At 34.9% G+C, this 27,993-nt stretch overlaps 1 protein-coding gene across 3 annotated transcripts; it reads left to right on the top strand.

The window, feature by feature from the left end:
- On the top strand, positions 1 to 27,812 carry LOC130796941 (protein SUPPRESSOR OF QUENCHING 1, chloroplastic). Of its 3 annotated transcripts, XM_057659389.1 has the most exons (29): positions 1 to 272; positions 363 to 413; positions 2,188 to 2,288; positions 2,408 to 2,464; positions 2,536 to 2,630; positions 3,695 to 3,794; positions 4,588 to 4,646; positions 4,881 to 5,005; positions 5,305 to 5,380; positions 5,671 to 5,758; positions 5,936 to 6,014; positions 6,822 to 6,882; positions 7,019 to 7,094; positions 7,870 to 7,980; positions 8,538 to 8,633; positions 9,052 to 9,174; positions 10,848 to 11,045; positions 20,949 to 21,053; positions 21,187 to 21,251; positions 22,027 to 22,120; positions 22,257 to 22,414; positions 23,132 to 23,181; positions 23,284 to 23,405; positions 23,544 to 23,651; positions 23,897 to 23,989; positions 24,473 to 24,509; positions 24,892 to 25,139; positions 26,510 to 26,656; positions 27,404 to 27,812. In XM_057659389.1, exons 1-29 carry the CDS (start codon positions 53 to 55, stop codon positions 27,566 to 27,568), a joined length of 3,108 nt encoding a protein of 1,035 aa, XP_057515372.1. In that variant the 5' UTR covers positions 1 to 52; the 3' UTR covers positions 27,569 to 27,812. The 3 variants fall into 3 exon arrangements, with proteins under 3 accessions (XP_057515372.1, XP_057515373.1, XP_057515371.1); XM_057659388.1 differs by having other exon boundaries at positions 2 to 413; XM_057659390.1 differs by lacking the exons at positions 24,473 to 24,509; positions 24,892 to 25,139; positions 26,510 to 26,656; positions 27,404 to 27,812 and adding an exon at positions 24,226 to 24,443 and having other exon boundaries at positions 1 to 413.
- Positions 27,813 to 27,993: the final 181 nt, after the last annotated feature.

The raw sequence follows: 27,993 nt of genomic DNA, 5'->3' as shown, positions 1-27,993 counted from the left end.
CTTCCCCGCCACTCAACACCATAATCACTTGAAAGAAGAGAGAGAAACAAAAATGGCGCTGCAACTCTTCTCACCACCATCAATTTCTCTCTCTTCATCTTCTTCAACTACAACTAAATTATCCATTTTCCATCTCAGCACTTTCCGATCAATCTCCGCCGTACGACTGCAGTCACGAACCGAAGGTTTCAGGACAATGAAGACGACACCGTTTTGCGTGAAGGTGGAAGAAGGAGAGAAGGTTCTTGAAGAAGAGAGCGGAAAAGAGTGGGGTAAGGTTTCTGCTGTGTTGTTTGATATGGATGGTGTTCTTTGTAACAGTGAAGAACCTTCTAGAAGAGCTGGTGTTGATGTGTTTGCAGAAATGGGGGTTGATGTTACTGTTGATGATTTTGTGCCTTTTATGGGAACAGGTAATATATTATTTTCTATCTTTTGTACGATTGAATTTTTTGTGGAATGTGGTAAGAATTCATGAAGTTATTTGATTTTAGGTTGTTGGACTTTAATTATATTACTGAAGTCAATTTGTCGCAAAAACTGAGGCCTTGTTTTCCGTATTAGAACTGAACTCAACTCATCTGAACATATTGGAATTGAATTGAAGTATATTGATTGTAGCCTATTAGAACTTATTGCATTGTAGAGATATGAGTTAGAAGAAGATGGGAAGAACTTATTGGAATTGGAGTTGATAGAGTACATAACATATTCTTAGGCTACAACATTAAATCTAAGTTTTTGGTTGATATGGTTCCATGACATGGTATCACTAGTGACACACAAAATATCACAGGGTTCAAATCAAACTCTTCTCTATCAGACTATGGGTAAGTTTTACGGGTTCAAACATAGGAGTTAGGAGCAATATATAGGTTCGTATGACCTTGGGTGCTTCATGATTGTTTTGATTTATTTCTAGGGTTTTGAATCGGACTATGGGTAAGTTTTACTTGGAAATTTAAGCCACATTGAGCAGTTAAACCATCGTAAATTTGGGAGAGGGTGTGGGTGTGACTAGAGGTGTTTAACAGGCTGGGTCGGGCAAAATTTAAACGTGCCGAGGTGGGTCAAAGCCCGTTTAAACCTAACCCAACGCGTTTTTCAAAAGTTCATATAATAGCTTTTTTATTCTACTTTATAGCTCGTTGAGTCTACCCTCCTAATTGGTAAATTTTTTTTTTAACCAATTTCTTTAATTGTCCGACTCAACCCGGCCCGACCCTTTACACCAAGGCCATTTAATGACCCGACCCGCTAATGATCCGTTAAAATATGATTTGACCATCGACCCATTGGGTCGATCTGCCCCCTTGAACACCTCTAGGTGTGATAGGGGCAAGAAAAACATCAGCACTATGTTTGGAGTTTGGATAAAATTATGGAAGGGAGAGGAAAGGGAGGGAAAGGGGAGGAAGGAGATTAAAGAAAGGGATGGAGAAGATGGAGTTCCATTGCCCCTCAAAATCTCTACAACATTGGAGAGTATCAAAGAGGAAGGGAACTGGATCCGTCTTTAAGTCTTTCCTTTTCTCATTTCTTTGTCCTAAAGAGGGTTTTGTTATCCTTCCTTTGTAAAGTAGTGAGGGCTAATGGTGATGGTGGTGGATGGTATAGCCTATAGAGGATGAAAGGGAGAAGTGATTGAAGAGGAGAGTGGTTTAGACTTTAGAGTATGCAGTTCAATGAATAGAAATATAGGTCCATTTGGACTTTGGAATTATAACAATTTTCTTATCGAATCTGATATCCTTGCAGATTTGTTCGAAGATTGTTAAACTGTCAGGGAATGGTTCAATGGAGTTGATGTACATCATTATTTCATTCAAGTTCTCGTTTTATGAATAGGGAATACGGGTATCCAATATCCTCATAAGTTGTAATAAAATACTTAATTACTTTGAAGTATGGTAACAATTATTGCTCAACGGTCCTTTGGCCTATACTTTCTGCTGTGGGGGAATGTGGTCTTTTGTAGTTAGTAGAGTGTATTCAATCGAACTCTCTCAAGCTCCAAATTCAATTTGCTCATATTCTTATGTCCTTTAAATTGTGAGTGTATCTTTATCTTGGTTCCTTTTCATAGTAATAATATTAGAGTTCATGCTACTTGCAATGATATAGGTTTTGTTAGATGCTTTTAAGAGTTCTATTTTCCCTATGATCTAATTCAAATGTATTTGCTAGGGGAAGCAAACTTTTTGGGAGGCGTGGCTTCACTGAAGGGAGTTCAGGGATTTGATAACAATGCTGCCAAAAAAAGATTCTTTGAAATTTATCTCGAAAAGGTAACTAAAATTCTTTTTCTTGTTTGATTTTTGGGCAGCATTTGGAGTTGGGCAATTGGATGGTATTTGTGCTCCTCTCAAAATTGTCATTAGATTTTTACCCATCGTTTCTATTTCAGTATGCAAAGCCAAATTCTGGAATTGGATTCCCAGGCGCTCTTGAACTTATTACGCAGGTATGATTCTTTTTATTAAATGAAAAGAATAAAAAGAGATGTTAACAGAATACTAAAGTTCTACTGGACAGTGCAAAGCGAAGGGCCTCAAAATTGCTGTTGCATCTAGTGCTGATCGTATCAAGGTGGATGCAAATTTAGCTGCTGCTGGGTTGCCACTTAAATTGTAAGATGGTGTTTTTTTTGAAGTGCTTGTAACACTGTTAAATTTGATTGATGTTGTGTTTTCATTTGGTGTCTGTATTTACTTTATCCTGGTAGTTGGAACTGCATTCAATCATATTTGTATTCAATTCTAATAACTAATATATATATATATATATATATATATATATATATATATATATATATATATATATATATATATATATATATATATATATATATATATATATATATATATAAAGTACTGTGATGTAATTTGTCAGCTGTTAGGTAGCTCGAAGCACTCCTTTCAATTCTCAAATTTTGTGATGTATCAAAAAACAAATAAATAGATAAATAAAGTGTAAGGGTTACTGAGTTAAATAATAATCTCAGGAACGTTGCATGTTAAGTTGTCACGGACAGCATCTACTTTATCCTTTGTTTTCTTGCAATGGTACTCTCAAAAGTTAGGTAGTAGATACAGGCCTGAAATATCAGATTGGGTTGCATCAATATATAATCCAAGAGAAATGGCTTTTGTTATGGTGAAAGGTCTTGTCACTAGATAAAGGGATACATTAGGATCTTCACATGGATGTAAAAGGCATTTACTTCTGTTTGAATTCTAGGAAATCATGAAGGATGCTCATGAAACCAATGCCAGAACTTACTTTAATTACGGGGTATAAGAGTTGATCCGAGGCCTGACCATATCAAGATTCCATTCATATAACAATAAGACAGGAGCCCTAATGTGCATCAGATATTATATAACGGATTTAAGGTTCCAGTTTATCCAACATTGTTTAGGCATTTGTGGGTTTATGATAAATGTTCATGGCTTTTTACAAACTAAAAAAGATGAAGTAATGCATAAAATATGTAATTTATGTTTAAACATATGACCTTTCTGTGGGATGGCTGGGAACTGATGGTGCAAATGCTAAAAATTTTTGAATTTCTATAGGTGTCAAAGTCACTGCAGATTCTGACCAAGAATGATTGAATTTTACTTGAATGAAGAATCTTCCTTTTTTAGTGTTGTAGTCTGTGTACTCATGTAGTTTATTTGATATGAATCAGGTTTGATGCTATTGTGTCGGCAGATGCGTTTGAGAATCTGAAGCCTGCTCCTGATATTTTTTTAGCTGCATCAGACATACTTAACGTGCCACCTAGTGAGGTATATCTTCCACAGATTTTTGTTGCTGGCTGTTTATTTGTTTTTTTTGCAATGAACTTATGTTTAATAGAGAAGGGACTGCTATAGCTATTGGACATTTTATCTACATATATTTACATTGTTGTGCAACCGTTACCGTGACCGTAGTTTTGCACTTTGAGCACGTCATACCAATTAAGATTACGGTGGGTTCAAGGTTAGGGTTAAGGTTAGGGCCGTTTCAAGATTTGGGTCGCTTTAAAGATTAAGATCCTGAGGCCGGTTCAGAATTGGCATGCGAATTTGGCAATTTTTAAATGAAAATGTTTTAAAGGATATTCCAAAGGGCAGACCGATTCAGAGGCCTATTTAGGTTTCAGGGTCTAAAGTCATGACTGAAGATCGTTTTAGGGATAGGTTCAGTTTAGGATTAGGAGTGCTTTAGGATCAAGGTTGGTTCAGGGTTAGGGACGGTTCCAAACTGTTAGAATTTAAAGCTGAACCGGCATGATTTCTTGACTGAGTGAAAGCTAGTTTGATCCTGGCTTTTTGCTTTAGGGTTGGGTCAGTGCTCGCCCAATATCATCGTCACCTTTAATGATTTCCTCTTTAGTTATTTCTTATGTTCCTTCTATCTTTTTAGTTAGGTGGTCTTCTGCCTTTTCCAATTGGTCGATCCTTCTTTTGCTGGATGGAAGTGCATTTTTTGAAGGATATTTAGTGATTTTAAGAATTGTTAGCTTGTTTCATTTACTGGTTGTTCATCTATGTCAAGTCATGCCCTGAATTGTATGTCCATTCCTTTTTTTCCTAGTGCATTGTAATTGAAGATGCACTTGCGGGATTACAAGCAGCTAATGCCGCCAAAATGAGGTTAGTATATATTCATTGTTCAAATACTTTTTATTTGGCAAATGTTTTGTATTGGCATTCATTATCAGTAACTATAGTCTTTGATACTAGGTACTATATAATCCATATAGAGCGATGATATTCTTCAATTTTCACGATGAACTTGACTTCAGTTGTCACTTCAACGTAAGTTAAATCCCATAATTTTTTGTGTCTATTTTCCGTTAGTTTGATTTGGGACCTTGATGATTGCAGATGTATAGTTGTGACAACAACTCTTTCTGAAGCTGCTCTGGCAACTGAATCTCCATCGTTAATCAGGAAGGATATAGGGAACATTACTCTTGATGATATTATCAGTGGTGGATCTAGCCTCCACAGTATGTAGTTCCTTAGCGTTTCAGAGTGTTGTGAACTGTAAACTTTGGAGCTACCACTTCATCAGTCACCTGTTTAGTGATTTTAGTTTTCATCTGTGGATGATTTTGTCATTTTATCCACAACATTGGGAAAATTTTTAGCCTTATGGATACATGAAAAATTTAATGTTTAACATGAAATTGAGTTTATTAGCAATTTTTTTTATCATGAAATGACCATGTCCCCTGTAAAAGTTTCCCAATATCGACAATATCAAAGGTGTTTCGCAAGAAATTTTGATGTATATATGACATTGCAGATGAGAGGTTGCAGGCATCACCACAAACTGGAGCGGTGTCAAAAGAAGAAGAGAGAAATTCCTTCTCATCTGGAGGGTAAGAGGCCTTAGTCTCAGATAAATTTGGGGTACCTATAGAATTTTGGAAAGGAGATGATGGGAGCGGTAGTTGTTTTGCCACAAGAGTGATATAGCCTAATAGTTTTATTTGTGAACAATGAAACATATCACTTTATGTATAAGCAAAGTGAAAAAAAGCTCTTTTATTAAACATCTCAAATTGCGTTCAAGGGGGATTTTATAATGGGGAATTGTAAAGATGAAGAAAAATATTGAATTACTATTGAACTAAGGCTTTTATGGATCACGAAACCCTTTCATGGGCAGGTTGCAGGTTTCCAGGAGAAATATTCTCAGATATGGCAGTTTAGGGATTTCTGTATCTTGTTTCATCTTTGCCATCTCAAACTGGAAGGTATAACTCTCTTGGCATGGAAAATTCAAAATCATATCAAAGTTACTAAGTTGGTTGCTTTTCTCTATGTTAATGTAACTGTTCAAGTGATCACTTGCATGTAGGGAAAGTTCTATCTGGTATAATTGCTACTTTGTTCTAATTTGTATGTCCATGGAAGTTGTTGTGATCTTGCAGGCAATGCAATATGCATCACCAAAAGCTCTTTGGAATCTTGCATTTGGAGTGAACAACCCAAGTTTTGAAGCAAATGAAGGTGATAAATAATTCTTTTGTAATCATATTAACTTTTATCTTTTCCAATGTGTTTGTTATTCTTGCCTCCAGAAACTTGGATTCTCTTGCCTGTCCTGATGTGCTAAAACATTTATTTTTACCTGTTTCTCCATTGATCTCCCTTGGTTATAGTGATTGCCTTACGTTCTATTTTGGCTTCTTGAGTACATGTTCAAAATAAATGGATTATTTTTCTGCCACTCTCTAATTAGTGCACATCTCTGCTCAAATCTGTGACTGTCCGGCTTTTAGGCCTCAGCCTTCAGCTCATATTAGTATGAATGTTTTGCAACTATACAGTCCTTTTAAAAACCAATGGGGGGCAGAAGATAAGTTTACAATCAAACTGCTTTCAACTATTGTTCACTTAATATTTTTGTTCAAATATGTATTTCTGTGAAATGAGATGTATTTGAGAGCAGAGGGACTATACTTAAGGAATAATTAGTCTATTCCTGTGGGGCATTTTGATTTTTGGCTTATGGGTATGGTTCTTTGTGTAATGGGGAAACAGCTTGGTATTACTGTGTTCTATAAAAGTGGCATTTGTTATCTTCCCATGCTTGTACTCCAATATGACTGTTGAAATTTAGAAAGAAGATTAGGGGTCTCTACTCTCTAATGGCTATTGTAAAATGAATCTTTAGGACTTGTTCCAAGAATTGCAGGCTTTTAGCCAATGCTACTAGTCCTGTTTTTACTGAGTTTGGTCTATCTTTAGCCGAGATTGAAAAAGATATAGCTGTTGATTTAAGTCGTATTGTTTCTTCTATCTGACTGCCTATAGGAGGGTCACAATCTGCAAGGGTACAACAGCTTGTGAATTACATATCTGATGTTGAAAAAAGGTTAGATCTCCCCCTTGATATTTCCGTAGTTAATATGTTGAAAAGATTGATTTAATCAATATTAAGTGACTATCAATGTCATGTTTTTAAAATATTTTTCTTGGTGTTGAATTGCTTATGAATTCATTACTTACAGGGGAAATGCTTTGACTGTGCCCGAATTTCCTTCTAGACTTGATTGGCTTAATTCTGCACCCCTTCAGTTTCGCAGGGTAAGCTGTTTTTACTTGTTCCCAGTTTGAAAATTCTTTCTGATTTTTCAATGCAAATGTGGTAAAACAGGACTAAGTTATGTATTGATTATTGAATTCTGCATGACAGTTGTGTTCGGTTTTCTGATGTTATAGTAGGGTTAATTTGAGTGGCTAAAATTACTCCGTTGTATAGAGACCAAATGTTTGGCGAGAATGCGAGATGGGAAACAGGGACAGACTAGGGTGGAAAAAATGAATGGAGAAGGATAAAAAAAGTAGAAACTTCATGTAAAAAGGCTTTACTCATGAATGACATACATAGTATGTGCCTCTGATTATTATAGAGTTACTCTCTAGCGTGTTGCAAATCACCGGCATTACAAGTCACAAGTCACAACATTGTGACTATAATGTAAACATTTTTGAGCTTCGGCAACTGAACTATTGGCCAATCTTGAAATCATCTGCATTGACCACGAAAATCATTTCCCCGATCGTGACCTCTACCGTGCCAGTATCCTTGATTTTGCACTATGCTCTTTACTAAGTGTTGATTGTCATATGTGAAAGCTTATGGTCTTCTGAAACTAGAAAGCTTATTATCTTTGGTTAGAGGCAAATCTATGGTTGAGTCATATGTTCATTTATGTTTATAAAATCTTTTGCAATGGGATTAGGGCAAATTTGTTTTGGGCAAGTCTCTCTACATTTCACATGTACCTGCACACGATGTTGTAAAAGATATTTAATGATTGTAATTTTCTGTGTCCTAAAATAATTTTACTGTCGGCAGGATCTCAAAGGAAAAGTGGTAGTCTTGGATTTCTGGACCTACTGCTGTATAAATTGTATGCATGTGCTACCTGATCTTGAGTTTTTGGAGAAGAAGTACAAAGATATGCCAGTAAGAATTATTGTCTTACAAGATACTGTTTGTTGTATAGAAAGGAGTTTATGGTTTTGTGACTTTCCCTGCTTACTTGTATGCTATGTCACTTGGGTGTGTGTCCAAGTATTCGATTTGGCTATTTTGTGAAATTTTTCTTGATTTTGGTTCAAAATGAAGTGTCAGAGATTCATACTGATGCCAGCCTGTTGTGGATCCGACATAGTACTTAAGGTAAAATTAGAGTCCTAGTAACAAAGCTTACATGCATGCAGACCGTTTGTTTATGTTTCCTAGTAGTTAGTTTAACTTGTGAACTAATTGTGGCTTTGTTCATGCTTGGTATCGATTATATTTGGTGGTAAATTGTTGATTTGTTGTAAAAAAAAAAAACCTTTTAAGTGCAAGATGCCCCTTAAAGAAAGAGACAATTCCTTGATTTCTCTTATTCAAGTCCCCTGATTGTTCTGGACATTAACAATCAGAATTCCGAAGCTGGATGGTGATATTTGCTTTCATCAGCAGGTATACATCATTGTTTTTTTTGATATATTTGATTGCTTTTGCTCCTGCAGTTCACTGTTGTTGGAGTACATTCAGCTAAATTTGACAACGAAAAAGACTTGGAAGCTATTCGCAATGCAGTTCTGAGATATGGAATTACTCACCCGGTATGTTAAGTATTGCTTTGAGTAAAATAAAGTTTTTACTTATACTTCTCGATTTCTTACAAGTGAAACAATACATTGATCTAGAACTGGTGATTTTCATTTTGTAATACGAATGTTATTTGCTAACTCAAAGTATATATAATTTTGTGAACTAACTCATCCTCTAGTTTTCTAGTTCATTGAGTACTTCATATCTTAATAATCTTAGCCTATATTTGGCGGTATGCCAAATGAATCACTCTCGTCACCGCATCACCGTGTCTTTACTGCATTTTTGCACTATGCTTATGACTAAAGCTTTGACCATAGCTTGATAGCATAGTAGCAGTTGGTTTTATAATTGTTTCATGTATGTCCCAAATCTATCTTTTTGGTCCTTGTGTAAGTTTGGTGAATTTTTCGTCTTATGTGAATGCAGGTAGTAAATGATGGAGATATGTTTTTATGGCGTGAGCTAGGGGTTAATTCATGGCCAACTTTTGCTATTGTTGGACCTAATGGTAGGCTTCTAGGGCAAATATCTGGAGAGGGTCGCCGAAAGGTATCACCATAGTTATTGTTGCCGACATCATTTATGTTATTTCTTTTATTTTACTATCAAAAACCTCATGATTTCTTTCCAATGGGATTTGGAACTCTTGTGCTTCACATGGCTGCTATTTGCTTAAAATATGAACTTGAAACTGATAACTTGGTTGCTCTACAAGGATGGTGCTTAGAACTTAATAGGTGGTTTCAATTGACTCACTGTAAAATCATTTGAATTAGTTCATATGCTTGATTGGAAAAGTTCCGAGGATTAACCAGTGATGATTGATCTTCTAGTTAATCATGAAGGGGTTACAATTTGATCCTAGATTTTATCTGGGGCTTGGTGATATGTTATGATGGAAGACAATTTGCAAGTGAAAACCGAGTGTAAATCAATGGACACAAAATAAACAATGCAAGAACACAAAGTTAATTAATGGGGTATCTTGGATACCTCTTCCAAGACCCTCTTTGTGCACCTTCTTGCCTTGTTCAAGACACTCTATATGCACCTCATCAATGAACTCATGTAGTGTTCCAAACCTCAACCTGCCATACTTCCTTGCACTCCCAACTTCCTTCTCCAGTGTTCAAGCCATAGAATGGGCTATGAGATGAACAAAATCATCTCCTAAGCTAAGAGAGCTGACACTTGCACTGACACTTAGCTCTTGATTGTCAACATCTGGAAAAAGGTTGAAGTATTTCTCTTTGTTGATGTTAGGTTTGTAAGGAAGTATAATGGAGACTTAATCTGTAGACTTGGAGTGGTGAGGCCCTGTCTTCAAACAATTTGTGCTTTTGGCCACTATAATACTAGACATTTACATTTTTTCATGAGTCATGACAGCTAAATGAAACTCCATAAATCATTAAGCCTTGCATGTTTTAGAATTTCAAGCATGCGTACATATGTTCAACTGTCAAATATTTACATTGCGAAAAAATCAACTATTTGAATGAATCATAATTGTGTGCTTTAGTGTTAAATCCTTTGTTATGTATCATACATTTCATTTTTTCCATGGCTTTCTTTTTTTCCTTGTTCCAATTCATGATTCTTTTAGTCCAAGTCATAATTTCTTTTAGTACACCCTCCATTATCTTAGATGCAAAGACTAATGGCCTGCATGGTAAATGTCCCTTTTCAGGCTACTATTATTGCTGGGCATTGGGAGGGTAACCAAATTCAAGCTTTTTCTTGTCAATTTGGTATCGCCATTACATTGTTCACAAATCTATTTTCTGAAAGACTTGATGGCGAGACCTGACTTCTACGGAGTCCTAGTCCTGAACTATACAAGTTGTTATCTGTGCTAATATGATATCTCTAAACTCATTTACCTTGAAGATCTCATCTATCATCATTTATGCTTATAATTATCATTAATAATGTTGCTTATATAATAGTAAGAACGTGGATATAAATATTCCACTCTCTTATTCTCGTTTATCCCATGGAACATTTGGTATGATCTACTCATATTTGGCTCTTAGTGCATATGGTCATGTTCGTACGCTATTGTTGGACCTTCGCTTTTAGTTTTATTAGGTCAGATGGTCATTCTGATGTAAAATGCATGTCTATAATCTTGAAAAGATTTTCAGAATTTTAGTACATGTAAATTGTCTTACATTGTTGCAGTAGTGATTTCAGCATAATCCTTGGTTCTCTGGCTTCAGGATCTTGATGATGTTGTGGGAGCTGCACTTCTATACTATGGTGAAAGGAAGATGTTAGATAACACACCCCTTCCTCTGCGCTTAGAAAGAGATAATGATCCCCGATTACTTACCTCTCCTTTGAAGTTTCCGGGAAAACTAGCTGTGGATGTGCTGAATAATAGGCTGTTCATTTCAGACAGTAACCACAATCGTATTGTTAGTTCTCTTTTCTTCCTTCCTCTTGTTTCCTTCTTTATGATGCACAAATTCAAGTAAAATTTGTAAAAAAAACAAGGGGGTGGGACTAGAGGAGAGACTGCTAATGTTGTGTATGGAGTGGATGGTTGTGTGTGCGCATTGCAGTGAATTTAGATAATTCTATCCATGACAACACTTACCAGTAACTTAAATCTTTTTTTTTTTTTTTTGTAGAACCCTCTTTATGCAATATTTTAAACAATATTTTCCCTCAAAATTTATAATTCTCTTTAGAGTATTATGGCTATACTAATTTATTTTTAATTAACACCTGCTTTTTCATCCGTCCTTAGCGGTTTTGATTTCATGTAAGAGATCGAAAGTTCAAGGGTGTTACAAAACCTTATACCTTTGTTGCCATGCTCATGAGTATGGCAAGCGGTGCAATTAAATAAAAAAGTGTATTCTAATCATCTTTCAATTCATAAGAACATGTAAAACTCCGTCAACTTTTATTTCATCTTCACTACAATCCCAATTGTATGAAGTTGAAAAAACAATATATAATTAAGCAACTGATTTTTTTTTTGAAGGGTAGCACATTGTCACGAGTAAAGCTTTTAAACCCTAAATCTCGGGAAGATTGGGATTCTAGAAGAGATTAGAATACTTCAAAAATGTCTAGAATGTTCTAGAAGAATCTAGAAGAAATGTAGAGAATTCTAAAGTTACGAGTTTAAAAAGGCTTGCCTATTAATAGGCACCCATGTCATTTGTACAAACTATCTTGGAAAAGCCTTGTAAAGTTCTCTTAAGTAATACATACGAAGTATTCACTTATACACTTTTTCTCCTCTTTGCTAGTATTCTTTCCAACACCTAACCCACAAAAAGCTTTAGTACATAGTCACTAATGTTTCCCACTTAGCTTCGCTTGGCTTGATTTTTCTTACGATGGGAGTGTAAGCAAGTAGCTTGCGTATTAAGACTAGGGAAAAGTCTACACGTAACAACATGCCACTTCACAGGGAAAAGTCTACACGTGTCAAACTTTGGGAACTTGATATGTCAACTGACAAGAGTAGTTTATCGACCATGCCGGTATGGATTAAACTCCCAAAACTGAAAGTGGAGTACTAGGGTACAGGGAGTCTAAGCAAGATAGCTGGGTTAGTGGGGAAAGTCATAAAACTGGATAATGCCACAAGACAAAAAGCTAGGCTAAGGTATGCCCGAGGAAATTCGTTTCACAAATGTGTAGGATGAATTGATTACTCAATAGGTGATCTACGAATGGAAACCAATTCTTTGCAGTAGGTGTCATAAACTGGGCCATGATGATCGAGAATGTGGAATGGCTCTAAACAAAGAAAAAGCCCCTAAAGGTGATACGAGGCAACAGAAAGACAAGGACGACTTCCAAAAGGTTGTGAGGAAACAATACATGGTGAAGCAGAAACAACCAACCCAACAAAAGATAAATACCCCAAATTCTAAACAACACACAGGGGACACCCCAGTCTGTGGAACCAAAACTCAAACGCGAAGCCCTAGAAAGGACTTGCATCTAGATGAGGTCACTTCACCGAACCCCTTTGCTGCTCTCGCAACACAGACTGACAATGAGACCATTGGAGAGGACACTAATACCACAGAAATTCCAATAAAAGCGTTGGGGGCTTACCCCATCGATAACAATGAATAGCATCCTTGGAACGTGAGAGGACTCAACAAGGCCCATGAACAATTAGAATTGGCACGGTTTATCTCTAGCCATAATATGAGCCTGTTCAGTCTTCTCGAAACTAAGGTCAAGAGGCAAGGTCTAGGCGCTCTTTACCAACGTTTATGCCCCTCATGGTGCTTCACCCATAACTTAGCATATTATAAAGGGGGTCGAATCATTGTTAAATGGAAAAGTGATGAACTTAGAGTGGATATCAAGCAGTGCGGTAGCGAACTCATCCATATGGAAGTAACCCTAATAAAGAGAGACAAGTTCCACTGTACCTTGTTTATGGAGCTACTGAGAAGAGAGGAAGAGAAGACCTCTTTGTACACCTTACCAACATCAAAAATGAAGTTGATGGCTCGTGGATCGTAATGGGGGATTTTAACTGTATAGCCAACTTGGATGAAAGAATAGGTCAGAGACCGCGCTCGCATGAGGTGGAACCCCTACGGAGATGTATGGAAACTTGTGACTTACATGACATGAAAAGTACTGGGCGCTTCTTTACATGGTCCAACAAACAGGAGGGAGTGTCTAGAGTATTGAGCAAGATTGATAGGGTTATGAGCAACCAACTCTGGGATGACACCTTCCCCACGCCTGAAGCTGTATTCTTACCTGAGGGAGACTTTGATCACACCCCGATGCTTGTTCAGTTCTTCAAGCAACATCAAAGAAATAAACCGTTCAAATTCTTCAACCACTGGGGGAAAAGGGAGAACTTCCTTAGCCTCATACAGGGGATATGGAACTACCCAGCCCATGGCCCAAAGAGCTTTCTAATCACCCAAAAGCTTAAACGAGTGAAGCAGCTTTGCAGAGACAAGTTCAAGAAGGATGAGCATGCCCATGTTGTTGAAGCTGAAGCCAATCTCCTCTGTGCCCAGCAAGAGGTTCACGCACATCCGACTAATATCCACATCATTAACCTAGAAGGTCAAATGGATGATCTTCTCAAGAAAGCCAAGGAAGAAAGGGACTCAACCCTCCATCAAAAGGCAAAAATTGCATGGCTCACCATGGGAGATGAGAACACCAAGTACTTTCATCATTCCCATATGGAGTATACCTGAGGATAAAGCTCCCGGAATCGATGGCTTCAACAATAGTTTCTACAAGGCAGCCTGACCGATAATTGGTTCTGATGTAGTGCCATCATCAGCAGTAGACTCAAGCTGGTTCTTGTGAAGGCCGTAGCATCCTACATAATATATTACTTTGCCAGGATATTGTGAAGCATTATGGGAGGAATCACTGCTTGCCTAGCTGCCTTCTTAAAATGGACCTCAGGAAGGCCTATGATACTCTAAATTGGGGGTTTTTGAAAGACATGATGGTTGCTCTCAACTTCCCGCTCCAGTTCGTCAAGACCATCATGAGTTGTGTCACCTCTACTCAATACTCCTTGATCCTGAATGGCGCTCCACTTGAAACCTTCTCTGCGAAGCGAGGGGTTAGGCAGGGTGACCTCATGTCCCCCCTTCTTTTTGTCATTTCCATGGAATACCTCTATAGGATTCTTAATACAGCAGGGGAATCTGAGGATTTTAGCTTCCACCCTCGTTGCTCCAAGCTCAGACTAAACCACCTGACGTTCGCAGGCGACCTGATGGTGTTCTGCAAAGGGGATATGCCTTCAATTACGACCCTAATCCAAGGGATGGAATCCTTCTCCTCCAGCTCTGGGCTTTTTGCCAACAACACCAAATCCGGGATATACTTAGCTGGAGTCAGTGATGAGTTTCGAGAGTTTGCGGCCAACAACCTGGACTTCTCCTTTGAGAGCCTCCCTGTTTAGTACTTAGGCATGCCCCTCACCTCGAAGCACTACTCAACAGCTGATTGCGAATACCTTGTAGACAAAATGACAGCCCGAATTAGGACATGGCATGCAAGGAACCTCTCTTATTTAGCTCGCCTACAATTGGTTAACTCGGTTCTCATGAGCATCTCTAATTACTGGAGCCAGACCATTGTCCTCCCGAAGAGAACGCTTAGATTAACGCCGTTTGCAGAGCTTACCTTTGGCAAGGCGAAGCAGAGTCTAGAGCCCCAGGCAACTTGAATTGGGAAAAAGTGTGCAAGCCCAAAAAAGAAGGCGGGCTCGGAATAAGAAACTTAGAACTTTGGAACCTCGCAGCGATAGGTAAAATAGCTTGGCATATTAGTACGATGCAAGAATCCCTCTGGTAAAGTGGATGCATGAGGTCTATATGAAAGGAGGCAACTGGATTTTGTTCAATGCCCCCATCACCGCAAGCTGGGTGGTAAAAAAGCTCTACACTGTGAAAGAAAAACTTAGCAGATGGATGGGAAAACCACAATACTCCATAGCTGAGGTATACAAAGAATTAATGAGTACAGCCGGAAAAGTAGCTTGGTCTAGGTTCGTGTGGATTAGAGCAGCAATTCCTAGAAGTTGCTTCGTGGCTTGGCTGGCATATCATGAGAGGCTTAAAACAAAACAGAGACTCCTGAGTACAGGCGTCGTGGACAATGACCTATGTCCCACATGCGGTACTGAACTAGAGACGACAAAACACCTATTTTTCAGATGTAAATTCAGTCACCAATGCCCTGGAATATCAACAACCTGAAAGACCTACTTCGGAAATGCAGACTACCCAGAACAAAAATGAGACTAGTGGAGGCCATCTTCTGCAACCTTGTGTATACCATCTGGGCTGTGAGAAATGAAGCGGTTTGGAAAAAGAGTTATGACCGTGAGAAGGGTCGTTGAATCCCTAAAACTGGACTCCCAGATCAGATTCAAGATGTTAACTTTGAACAGGTCAACCTCAACTTGGCTTCGAAACCTCTAATCCTTAGCTTGTGGTCCTGTTAGGCTTTTTGTTTGCGGCTAGCACTTATTTTTTGGCATTTCCTTATGTAACGCCGTATGTGGCTCTTTTCTGTTTTTGAGATATCCCAGAATCTCCTGTGCACATGAAGAGTGAGGATGAGAAACTCTTCCTAGAAGGTGGGCTCATCTTTCACACTGATGCAATCTCTTGTCTTGGGTGCTCGTTAACCCTGGCTGTACATGTTTACGTTTTGGTGTTTAATAGAAAAACGTTTGGCAAAAAAAAAATTAAAAAATAAAAATAAAAATAAAAATAAAAATAAAAATAAAAATAAAAATAAAAATAAAAATAAAAATAAAAATAAAAATAAAAATAAAAATAAAAATAAAAATAAAAATAAAAATAAAAATAAAAATAAAAATAAAAATAAAAATAAAAATAAAAATAAAAATAAAAATAAAAATAAAAATAAAAATAAAAATAAAAATAAAAATAAAAATAAAAATAAAAATAAAAATAAAAATAAAAATAAAAATAAAAATAAAAATAAAAATAAAAATAAAAATAAAAATAAAAATAAAAATAAAAATAAAAATAAAAATAAAAATAAAAATAAAAATAAAAATAAAAATAAAAATAAAAATAAAAATAAAAATAAAAATAAAAATAAAAATAAAAATAAAAATAAAAATAAAAATAAAAATAAAAATAAAAATAAAAATAATAATAATAATAATAATAATAATAATAATAATAATAATAATAATAATAATAATAATAATAATAATAATAATAATAATAATAATAATAATAATAATAATAATAATAATAATAATAATAATAATAATAATAATAATAATAATAATAATAATAATAATAATAATAATAATAATAATAATAATAATAATAATAATAATAATAATAATAATAATAATAATAATAATAATAATAATAATAATAATAATAATAATAATAATAATAATAATAATAATAATAATAATAATAATAATAATAATAATAATAATAATAATAATAATAATAATAATAATAATAATAATAATAATAATAATAATAATAATAATAATAATAATAATAATAATAATAATAATAATAATAATAATAATAATAATAATAATAATAATAATAATAATAATAATAATAATAATAATAATAATAATAATAATAATAATAATAATAATAATAATAATAATAATAATAATAATAATAATAATAATAATAATAATAATAATAATAATAATAATAATAATAATAATAATAATAATAATAATAATAATAATAATAATAATAATAATAATAATAATAATAATAATAATAATAATAATAATAATAATAATAATAATAATAATAATAATAATAATAATAATAATAATAATAATAATAATAATAATAATAATAATAATAATAATAATAATAATAATAATAATAATAATAATAATAATAATAATAATAATAATAATAATAATAATAATAATAATAATAATAATAATAATAATAATAATAATAATAATAATAATAATAATAATAATAATAATAATAATAATAATAATAATAATAATAATAATAATAATAATAATAATAATAATAATAATAATAATAATAATAATAATAATAATAATAATAATAATAATAATAATAATAATAATAATAATAATAATAATAATAATAATAATAATAATAATAATAATAATAATAATAATAATAATAATAATAATAATAATAATAATTTGTAGATATAAAACTAAGGATAGTAAGTGAAGGAGAGTTAAAGTTTACAATTTGTAATTATTTGTAATTAGTTTATGTATTTATTTCCTTAATTATTTTTTTTTCTCCAAAACTGTATACTAGAGCAAAAACTGTTCTTTATCTTAAAGAATCGTTGGGCATATTTCTTAAAATATGCGATAGCATATCAACCAAAAATCAATGTTTATAAAGATTTGTCAAGTAGCAATATATTTTTTAACAACGAAGTCCAAAAAAAAAAGTGATTTTTAGCTTAGCTAATAATTTAATTAATATTGTTTTTTAAGTTTTAAAATATAAGACATGATATCATATATAATAATGTTTATCTAAAAATTTGCAACTAGATTCATGAATGATGAAAGAAAGGTGTTTTTGATGAACAAGTTTAATAAAGGGCAAAAAAAAAATATAGAAACATACCAAATTGAATATATTATGCTATGAAATAAAGTGATACTTTTTAGCTTACTGAATTTTATTATTTGAGATATCATATTCGATATATATTGTATTTAAAGCCACTATAATAATTGACAATTTGATAAACAACAAATCACTTCCACAAGATTGGGAATGCACATACTACAAATTATTGAAGATGATCTATTTTCACGCCTAACTTTGAAAAATGTTAAAATCTCATCCAAGGCAAGTGTCGAAGAATTTCAAGCTCTTCGAAATGTCCAACTTTTAGCTTGTTTTTCAGTTTGCCATAGATTCCGCCGATCACACTGAAAAAAATGAAAGGAAAATAAAAACAATTTAGAAAAAGTTAGGCAAATACTCCAATATTTTCTGATTGAAATTTTCTTTGAAAAGCTAGAATTCTGTTTCATGTTAATTTGTATATTCTTGGTTTTAAAAAAGCCATTAGTGTTCAAATAGCTATGAATGTTCAATTAGTTGTTTTTTCATTTGAATAGTGCCTCGGCTTGATTTATTCGGGTATCCTGATAAATCGGGTTGGGACACCGGGTACCCGATTATATTTGTAGCGTTTTCTGACTGAACTTATAGCAGTTCTCACTTGTTGTCCAGGATTGTTGAATGATGTTGTAGCACTTCTCACTTTCTTACATTTAAGTACCTCTGAGTAACTTATTTCATTTCAATACATGAATAACAATATTGTAATTAGCTTTTTAAAGTAAATTTATAAGTGAAAATAACATAAGTTATGAGACAGCTTGATTTTGTTGGGAGAAAACCAAAAATCAAGTAGTGGCGCAGAAGATGCCAATGCTCCAATTGCTAACAAAGGGTATCGAACTGAAAGTCTGAAACCAGGCAGCTAACACTGGATCAAAGATGTTAGATTCAATAATTATTATACATGATCTATTAATTGATAAGAACGGTTATTAATTGATAAGGAGAGTGAAAGTGAAAATGGGTATAAGGAAGTCAGAAAGAGGAAGGAAATGGTGAGATTAGTCACAAATTACACTACAATATACTTAAAACTCTAAATAAAATTTTTCTCTAGCGGGTCAACGGGTACCCGTTGTAATTTAGTTTGCGGCCCATGACCCGACCCGGAACTTGTAGTTTTTTCAAAAAAATGACCCCGCCATTTAAGATGCGGGTCGGCTATTTTTGAACAGGCCTAAATGGGATAGTAGTGAAAATATAGTAAAAGTAAGTTGATGAAGTCTTTCATGTTATTGTCGAATTGAAAGATGATAAGAATACACTTTTTTCTTTGTTGCACTGCCTACATATAACTGTCGAGGTGTTCATTTGGGTCATTAGATTGATTTCGGATTAAGTGTTTCATGTTAATTTGTATATTCTTGATTAAAAAAAATCATAGTGTTCAAATAGCTATAGATGTTCAATTAGTTGTTTTTTCATTTGGATAGTTAAAAAAATCATTAATTCAAACCCAACGACGGATGTGCGTAATAAGTAAGGGTGAATGTACTACCCTTCAAAAAAAATCAGTTGTTGAACTATATAGTGTTTTCTCTACTTCATACAATTCGGATAGTAGTAAAAATATAATAAAACTAGATTAGTCTTTCATGTTACTGTCGAATTGTAAGATGATAAGAATACACTTTTATTTTAGTGCACTGTCTGCATATCACTGTCAAGGAGTTTATTCGGGTCATCGGTTCGAAATCGGGTTAGGTGTTTCGGATCGGTTCGAAATCGGGTTTTGTGTCCATATTTTTTTTTACATAATTGTAAATTATTTTTGAAGTCCGGTCAAATCGGGTTCAGTTACAAGGTCGGTAAATTTCGTAGGTCTTTTTTGAAAACCTCTGTCATATATGAAAACAGAGGTATAAGGTTTTGTAACACCCTTGAATTTCCGATCTCCTACATGAAATCAAAACCGCAAAGAATGGAAGAAAACTTAGGTGTTTGTTAAAAATAAATTAGTATAACCATAATACTTCAAAGAGAATTATAAATTGTGAGGGAAAAATATTGTTTAAAGTATCCCCGTTGGTTTGCACCACTTCGTCTCGGTCATCGTCCCTCTGAATGGTTCTCCAGTCTCACATTCTGTCTCTTTTGGGACTTATCAGTTATCCCACTGCTTATATTGTTTAAAGTATCCCGCTGGATAAGATCTTCAATGTTGATACAATAAGAACTCACAATGTGCTATTGAATCATTCTCCACCTTCTTTTTGCGAGCAGCTCTTTTCCAGTGGGCCTCGTTTTTTGTAGCTGGTAAATATTGGCCCTGGACTCTCTCAGTGGGGTGTATTCCAAGAAATTCTAGAGCTCTAGGAAGTTTGGATCTTCTCTGTGTACCGGCTTCCTCCAATCACCCTGATTATTGTTGTTTTTGCTCTTTCCCTTCTCTAGGTCCTTCCTCCTTGACTCTTCTATAGGCCGCCTGTAGTACTTTTGAAGTCTTCCACGTCCACATGGGACAGGGCATATTCTCTTACTTCCTTCATGGTCTTCAGGTAAGACCATTGATTACTGAACTTCAGGGCCTTGCTTGTTAGCTTGTTTGTGTTCAGTCTTGTTTTAAGGCAAAGGTCAGAATTCTCTTCCGAGTTCAGCATCTGCGTTCAGTAACTTACATTGCTTTTTTTCTTTTTTTTCTTTTTTTTTTCTGTAGAACCCACTTTATGCAATATGAATCATTGAATGAATGTAAAGACGTATGAACCTTTTTCAAAATTGTGTAACAATTTATAAAATCATTGATTATACATTTTTCATAAAATGTATACAACCCAAGATGGCTAGTGTGTAACAATACAGTAGGTACGCTGGAGGCCATTTGTAATGATATTACAACTTTAATGTAACATGGGAACATGTACTTGTGGCAGCCGAGTGAGATGATAGAAGTATGGAACTTTTGGACTCTTACACGGGAAGCCATTTAAGCGAAATTCTTAGTGTGCGTTTCCCATTTATGGTCATCCTTTGCTTCTTTATGTCGTCGTGAGTGGGTTTTGTGTGTTTAGCTGACCAGTTCATATATTTACCACAATATGCTACAGCCAATCAACATGCAAAAAAACTTGAATCCTCATGCTTGCATAGATTAAATATTTTCTGAGTTCAGTATGCACTATGCAGACCTTTGTCCAATTAAGAATTTGGTATTATAATTTTGTTTTCACTTTTCTCATACTGCAGGTTGTCACTGATTTGGATGGGAACTATATTACACAAATAGGAAGCTCCGGAGAGGAGGGTTTACGTGATGGTAGTTTTGATAATGCCACTTTCAATAGACCTCAGGTAAATATTAGGTACTTTTGGATGGGAACTATTCTATCTCTGTTAGACAGTTGAGAAACTTCTCATGTCTGAATTGTAATTGTAGCTCTCAGCTGTTTTCCAATTCATAATTTGTATGAGTGTGTTATTGTAGGGCCTTGCATACAATGCAAAAAGAAATGTTCTTTATGTTGCAGATACTGAAAACCATGCTTTGAGGTGTGTTACATCTCAAACATATCATTCTTGATTCTGCAGTTCGATAGCAAGTTTTCTATCATTTCGATCATTATTCATTATTGCTTCCTTTGATTCACGTTTCCAAATTTTGGTTTTAAGTGATAGCAAAATGTAGTTCCCTCTGTATTTTCAAGTAATTAATTTTGAAACCTAAAAGTAGCAGAATTTGTTATTTTTGTTTATCTGTAGATTCTAGTTAGGGGAAAGATCATTTAGCATTTGACATTCAATGTGACATCAGTAAAGCTATAATAGTATCTTCTTTTCTCACTACCATGTAGTCATATATAAATCTTCTAATATGTTGCCTAGCTATAAGTTGTGTTATTTGTTTGGTAAAGAGTACCTGCTGGCACCATTTTTCTTATTAGTTTTGTTGCTATGTACCCATTTCTCTCCAATCCTCGTCATTCCTGTAGTCCATGGGAAACTTATTTATTCCTCTCTTATGTTTTGACCTTTGGATCTGGTGTATGGAAGCATCATATGCCCTTTGAAAATACAACCCTATACTAATCCTATAGTCCTATGTGCCCTACATGCTCCCTGAGTCTATACTCCGAGGGAGCAGTGGTATAGCATGATGTTCCTGTCGTTTAACTATCCAAAACTAACAAAATTTCTTGTTATGGGCTATGTGAGTATATAGCTTGAACTCATTTATGTGTCCAAGTGTCTCAACCATTCAGATATGTGTCTAATTATAGGATCCTGCTATTCCCCCCCTATTTTTGATGTTTCTTTGACTTTTTAGGGAGATCGATTTTGTCAACGAGATGGTTCGCACCCTTGCTGGCAATGGAACAAAGGGCTCAGATTATAAAGGGGGAGGAAGAGGAACCTCTCAGGTACGTCTGGGGAGACTGGAAGTCTTTTCCCTTATGCGTACGGATTATTTTTCAGATAAATTGTCTACTTTTAGTTAAGTTTAAATGAATCCCTTGAATATCTGGCTGTTTACAAGCTTTGGGCATTTGACTCCAGCTCCTCAATTCTCCATGGGATGTCTGTTTTGACCCTGTTAGTGAGACAGTTTATATAGCAATGGCTGGCCAGCATCAGATTTGGCAACACAATCTTTCAGATGAAACCACAAAAGCTTTTAGTGGTGATGGTTATGAAAGAAATTTGAATGGCTCAAGGTAATATTATGTCCCTTTTGTGGATGTGATTTCGCTATCAATTATAGCTACTTGTGATTCTTAAGTCTTCTTTATCAGTAGCATGTCTCTATGTAGTCAAGTATATAAAACTGTATGCCTCTTTGACATCACCATTGTGCTTTGCCTGTCTCGTTTTTAAAGTAATGATATGATGAAAACATGAAGTTGATATTAATGGAATTAAACAGAAATTACAGATGATTAAGTGCCGTTGTAAAGGCCAGAATCTCCCCTGATTAGCTGAATGCTCTTACAAACACGCTGAATAATAATCTGATGTACTCTTTCTATTCTCCCTATCTATAACAATGTCACATTTTCATCTTACTTTCTTCTTTTACTGACTAGCTTCTTTTGCAAGCTACTAATAGCAAACTGTTACTAAAATATACCCTCCATATCGGTGCATTACAGCCTCTTTGACATCACTGCTGTAGTGTTTGTGCTTTGCCTTGTTAGCTGCTAGTCATTTAGAGCAAAGTGATTTATATGGTCATTATTTATTTCCTTTGTTTATCTCGTTTCTGTTCATGAGTAGTAATCAATTGGTAATTAATTAAGTAGGATTATCTTTTGTTTCTGAGTTGCTAGAGCAATTTTCTTCCTTTTGAACATTTATTTAGATTCTGACATTTGCCTAAGATCGGTCATCATACTCTGAAGACTATTGCTTATTATAGTTCTTTTTTCAAATAGCCCTACAACCACATCATTTGCACAACCTTCTGGAATGTCTTTGTCTGCAGGTAATGTCAAAATGCATTCGCAATTCTTATAATATGTTTATTGATACAGCAACTATTTGGGTGCCAGTGTCCCAGTACCTTAGTCTGGTTTGTGATGTATAGATTTGAAGGAGGTGTATATTGCTGATAGTGAAAGTAGCTCTATACGAGCTCTTGATCTCAAGACAGGCGGATCAAGGTTGCTGGCTGGAGGTGATCCTTTATTCTCTGACAATTTGTTCAAGGTATCTATATTTTCTTGTTCATTCTAATTTTTAAAATTTGGTAGGTTTGTGAATGAGCTGCATGAAGATAGGCATGTTCTGTAATTAGATCTATAACTGCTAGACTTCTAAGTTTTAACTTTGCTGCTTCTATTTCAGTTCGGTGACCATGATGGAATTGGTGCTGAAGTACTTCTTCAACATCCATTAGGTGTCTGTATTGGACAAGATGGTCAAGTTTATATTGCAGATTCTTATAACCACAAGGTATTTGAGACTAGTTGAAATAAATTTGTAATTTCTAATAAGTGAAGTTTCTTGCTAACCACAGCACACTTCCTGTTTCTACCTAGTTGCGTTCTTTGATCAACTCTTGTGATTGCTTATGTCAAAGAAACAAAGGAAGTGTGCTTCTTAGCTAGTTTATTTATAACAGGAAACTTCTATTTAGGTTTTGATGAAAATTTATGAAATAGAGCTTAAAGTTTCATGTAATCATACCTTGTAATCAGATAAAGAGGCTTGATCCATTGAATAAACGAGTCATTACCATTGCTGGGTCTGGAAAAGCTGGTTTCAAGGATGGTAAATCTCTATCGGCTCAGGTGAGATGTCTGTTTGCAAAATGGCAAAGTGGAAGTTGTTAAAAGTTTATTATGTTCATTGCTCACTTGAAAATATGCTGCTGAATTGCTCCATTAATTTTATTATTGAAAACCGATTGCTGTCTTATCTGCGGGTGACCCCAAGATATTTTTTGTCAATTCTTTTTGATTCCTCTAGTTTAAATCAGCTTCCATCTGATCTTTTCCCATTTTGTGGATTCTTTGTTGGTTTGTAGAAATCCTTTCGTAGGAGTTATATGGGTAATAATTGGTTCTGGAACCGTGGACAATACACATATGGTTGTAAAGGTTGCTGTCTAACGTTATTTGTGTCGAAATCCTGAACTTTAGTTGTCTCATTTGTCAGAGGAACGAAAAGGGTGAAATGGTATTAAGAACTAGCTGATGTTTGGAGCTATGATCATTTGGGTTAGAAGTGGAATCCCAAATACTAATTAAGTGCATATATTTTCCTGTTTGCAGCTTTCAGAACCATCAGGGGTTGTTGAAGCAGGATTGGGTAAGGCTCTTTTCCTTCTACACTTGTGTCTTGTTCTTGTAGTCATTAGACATATTACATTTTATGATTTACCCTCAAATAGTCCTTTTGCACACAGCCATTTTCCTCTTAATGATTAATTCATCTGTGCAAGTTTGAACCTTTAGATGAAGGCACTTAGCATGTCAACTTACTATCTGTTATAACCTTTTTGACTCATGAGGTATCTGACAATGCTTGTCTCACTAGTCATTATCATGCAATGATCAGTAACATACATGCTCATCCTTCAACCATCAAATGATAGATACAATATTTAAACCTCAGATAACCATAATTTCATGCTGTATGCCTTTTAGTTTAGTACTGTCCGTTTGACAGAGTTATATTGCTGTAATTACAGGAAGACTTTTGATAGCCGATACCAACAACAGTGTAATCCGATATATAGATTTAAGCCAAAGCGAACCTGAGCTTTTTACATTGGAGTTGAAGGGTGTTCAACCTCCTGCTCCAAGGACCAAAACTATGAAACGTCTAAAGAAGCGGCTATCAGCTGATACACAGATTGTCATGGTGAATGGTGGTTCATCAAAAGAGGGCAATTTGTACCTTAGGATATCAGTACCTGAAGGGTACCATTTTTCAAAGGTCTCTCTCTCTCTCTCAATCACTCAGTAACACAAATGTCTACACTTGCACTTGCACTCACACTCGCACTTGCACTCGCATTCATACGCAAACACGTGTTTAGTTTACACGCACAAAATGCCAGTCCTACTCATTTGTCGTGTCACTGTTTTATATTTGCTATGGTTCCTTTTTGAGCTCTCTTTTTTTGGCTACATACCTTATCAGCCCATTGAACCTTTGGTATCAAATGGTGGAAACAGTATTGAAAATTTGACGTAGTTGGCAAGGAAAATCACTTGAGAAGGTATATGATCATGCGTAACCTACTATAGTCGATTTTTTCTTCACAAAATATATTGCCGTCTATTACCACTTGGGAGAGTGGTAATTAGATGGTTAAAGAAAATTATAACGATAAGCGCACATTTGTCGATGAGAACTTTATTACCATGGGAATGTTATAACACATTGCATGAAACTTAACATTAAAACTCATTTCTGATATCACCATTCTTGACCGAGTACCAAATGGGGCTAATTGAGCTCTTTCTATCAACTCTTTTTCTTTCATTAAAAGTGTGTGAAAGGCAATGTTGCGTTGTATAAGGATTGCAGGAGCATACATATAACTAGGGGTGTTCATAAAAAACCGACCCGTTGACCCGCCGACCCGCATCCTTAATGGCGGGTCATTTTATGAAATAATTAAAAAGTTACAGGTCAGGTACCCGACCCGTCTTAACCGGATCGGGTCATGGGCCACAAAATAAATTGAGTTGGGTACCTGTGACCCGGAATATAGAGGCTAAATTAAAAAAAAATATTTTTCTACCCAAAATGTCGACCTAGGCACCTAGCCAATCCTAATTTTTTTTATAAAAATCTTTTAGTAAACCACTACCCTCCTCAATTCATTATTTATGATTCTCAAATCCTTTTCCTGTAGCCAAACATAAAGAATTCATGGCAACCCTGAAAGTGAATTGTTGTTTATTGCTGTTCAAATTGAAGTATCATTCTTAACTCCAACTAGAATTGCAGTAAACAAATAAACCTATTCCAACTAAGAACAAATCCCAAAATGTTGAGTAGTTGAACAATTTTTGTAGAAAGTTCAAGAGAAATTGAACTGAACCAGCATAAGAGAGAATAAAAGACTTTTCAAATAATACAACTGCTTAAGTCTTGTTGTGTAAACCAAAAGTGTTCTTGAAATAAAATCGGGTACATGATGTCCCGACCCGATTTATCCAGGTACCCGGATCAATCGGGCCAGGACATGGGCCACCAAAACAAGTACCTGCTGACTAAGCCGGGTACCCGATCATGAACACTCCTACATATAACATGTCATATCTGATACACTATATATGGGTTGCATCATGCAGGAAGCTCGTAGTAAATTCAATGTAGAATCACAGCCAGATAATGCCGTAATTTTTGAACCCATGGATGGGAATCTCAGCGAAGGATCTGCCATGCTTCATTTCAAGAGATTTATCCCTTCAGCTTCTTTGGGAAGAATAAATTGCAAGGCATGCTTCTTTCTACTCCTGATCTATTGCTCAGAATATCTTTAGACCCTATTAGATCTTTGAAAGCCAAGTTATGTTATCTTGTTACAATAGATATTTTTTGATAAATACTCAAAATATTTTTGTCTATTTGTTACGTTATTCAGTCCCAAGTAACTTTCTAGGTTTTATGGAACACCCAAGTGTCAAGCAAGAACATTACGCTGGATCAAACCCTAACAATGCCAAAGGCCAACTCTGACATCACTGAGATGTCCATGCTTAACCATGACTAGTGTCGAAACCTAATGTCATAAACTCAAATACCTTCTGTCCAAGCTTTGACACCATTGTGTGAAGTCTGAAATCGTAAAATCTGATATTATATCTGCGTGAAGTCTGAAACCCACTTCTTGAACTCTTTTAGTGAAGCATCTACTGTTTTCACTTATTGCCTTATATGACTGCTAGTTGATAGAAGAAACAATTAGCCCATTCCCATCCCTAATGAGAGCTGCATGATGAGAAAACCTGATTTTTTGTTATTTTTTGGCCAAACATACTCCATTTTTTGTGGTTGGTATTAACATATTTTACCACTATAGAATTTTCCAGCAGCTTTGCGAATGTTTTGTATTTGTCTCGCTCTCATGTGTCAAGGTTACTATCTGCTATCCAACATTCAGAAGCACAGAAGCTGTATTGTTTCTGGATAATCCATTTCCTTGTCAATTCTAATCATCTCATGAAATTGTCTTCTCTTTTCAGGTCTATTATTGCAAGGAAGATGAAGTTTGTTTGTATCAATCATTAGCTTTTGAAGTAAACTTTCAAGAAGAAAATTCAGAATCATCGCCAGCAGAAATAACTCTTCAGTATCTTGTGAAACCAAAAGGCACTAGAGACACCCTCCAGTTACCTCCTAGCTCTTGATACATTTCCCAACGGTATGCATGCGCTCACAAGGATTGTAATTGCTACGCAAGTATACTTGTATAGAAAATTAAACAAGAATCAGAGCAAGTTCTGTTGGAACACGTAATATTTTCGGATTGTATCCAAGAAAAAGAATGTGCAAGTTAAACCTCATTTTCAAAACTTCGTACAAAGTAAAATATGGTTTTCTGTGTAACAATGAATGTTTCTCAGCTATTTGTTCAGTTTCTTCAGTTTTCCAGATGTCTCGTACATCAGATATTATGATTCTGATTTATGCCAAGACTATCATACTTCTCGTTTGACTGAATTGTGATTGTTAGCTACGCCTTAGGCTCCTGTCCCACTGAAATTGTTACATTTGATCTTTTTCATATGACAGTTTTTAGGGTCAAAATGTAATAATCTGGGCAGATGAATGA

Source organism: Amaranthus tricolor, chromosome 12 (genome assembly GCF_026212465.1).
Source record: "Amaranthus tricolor cultivar Red isolate AtriRed21 chromosome 12, ASM2621246v1, whole genome shotgun sequence".
Taxonomy (NCBI): Eukaryota; Viridiplantae; Streptophyta; class Magnoliopsida; order Caryophyllales; family Amaranthaceae; genus Amaranthus; species Amaranthus tricolor.
Note: the sequence above shows the minus strand (reverse complement) of the source record. Positions and strands in the feature narration are given on the sequence as shown.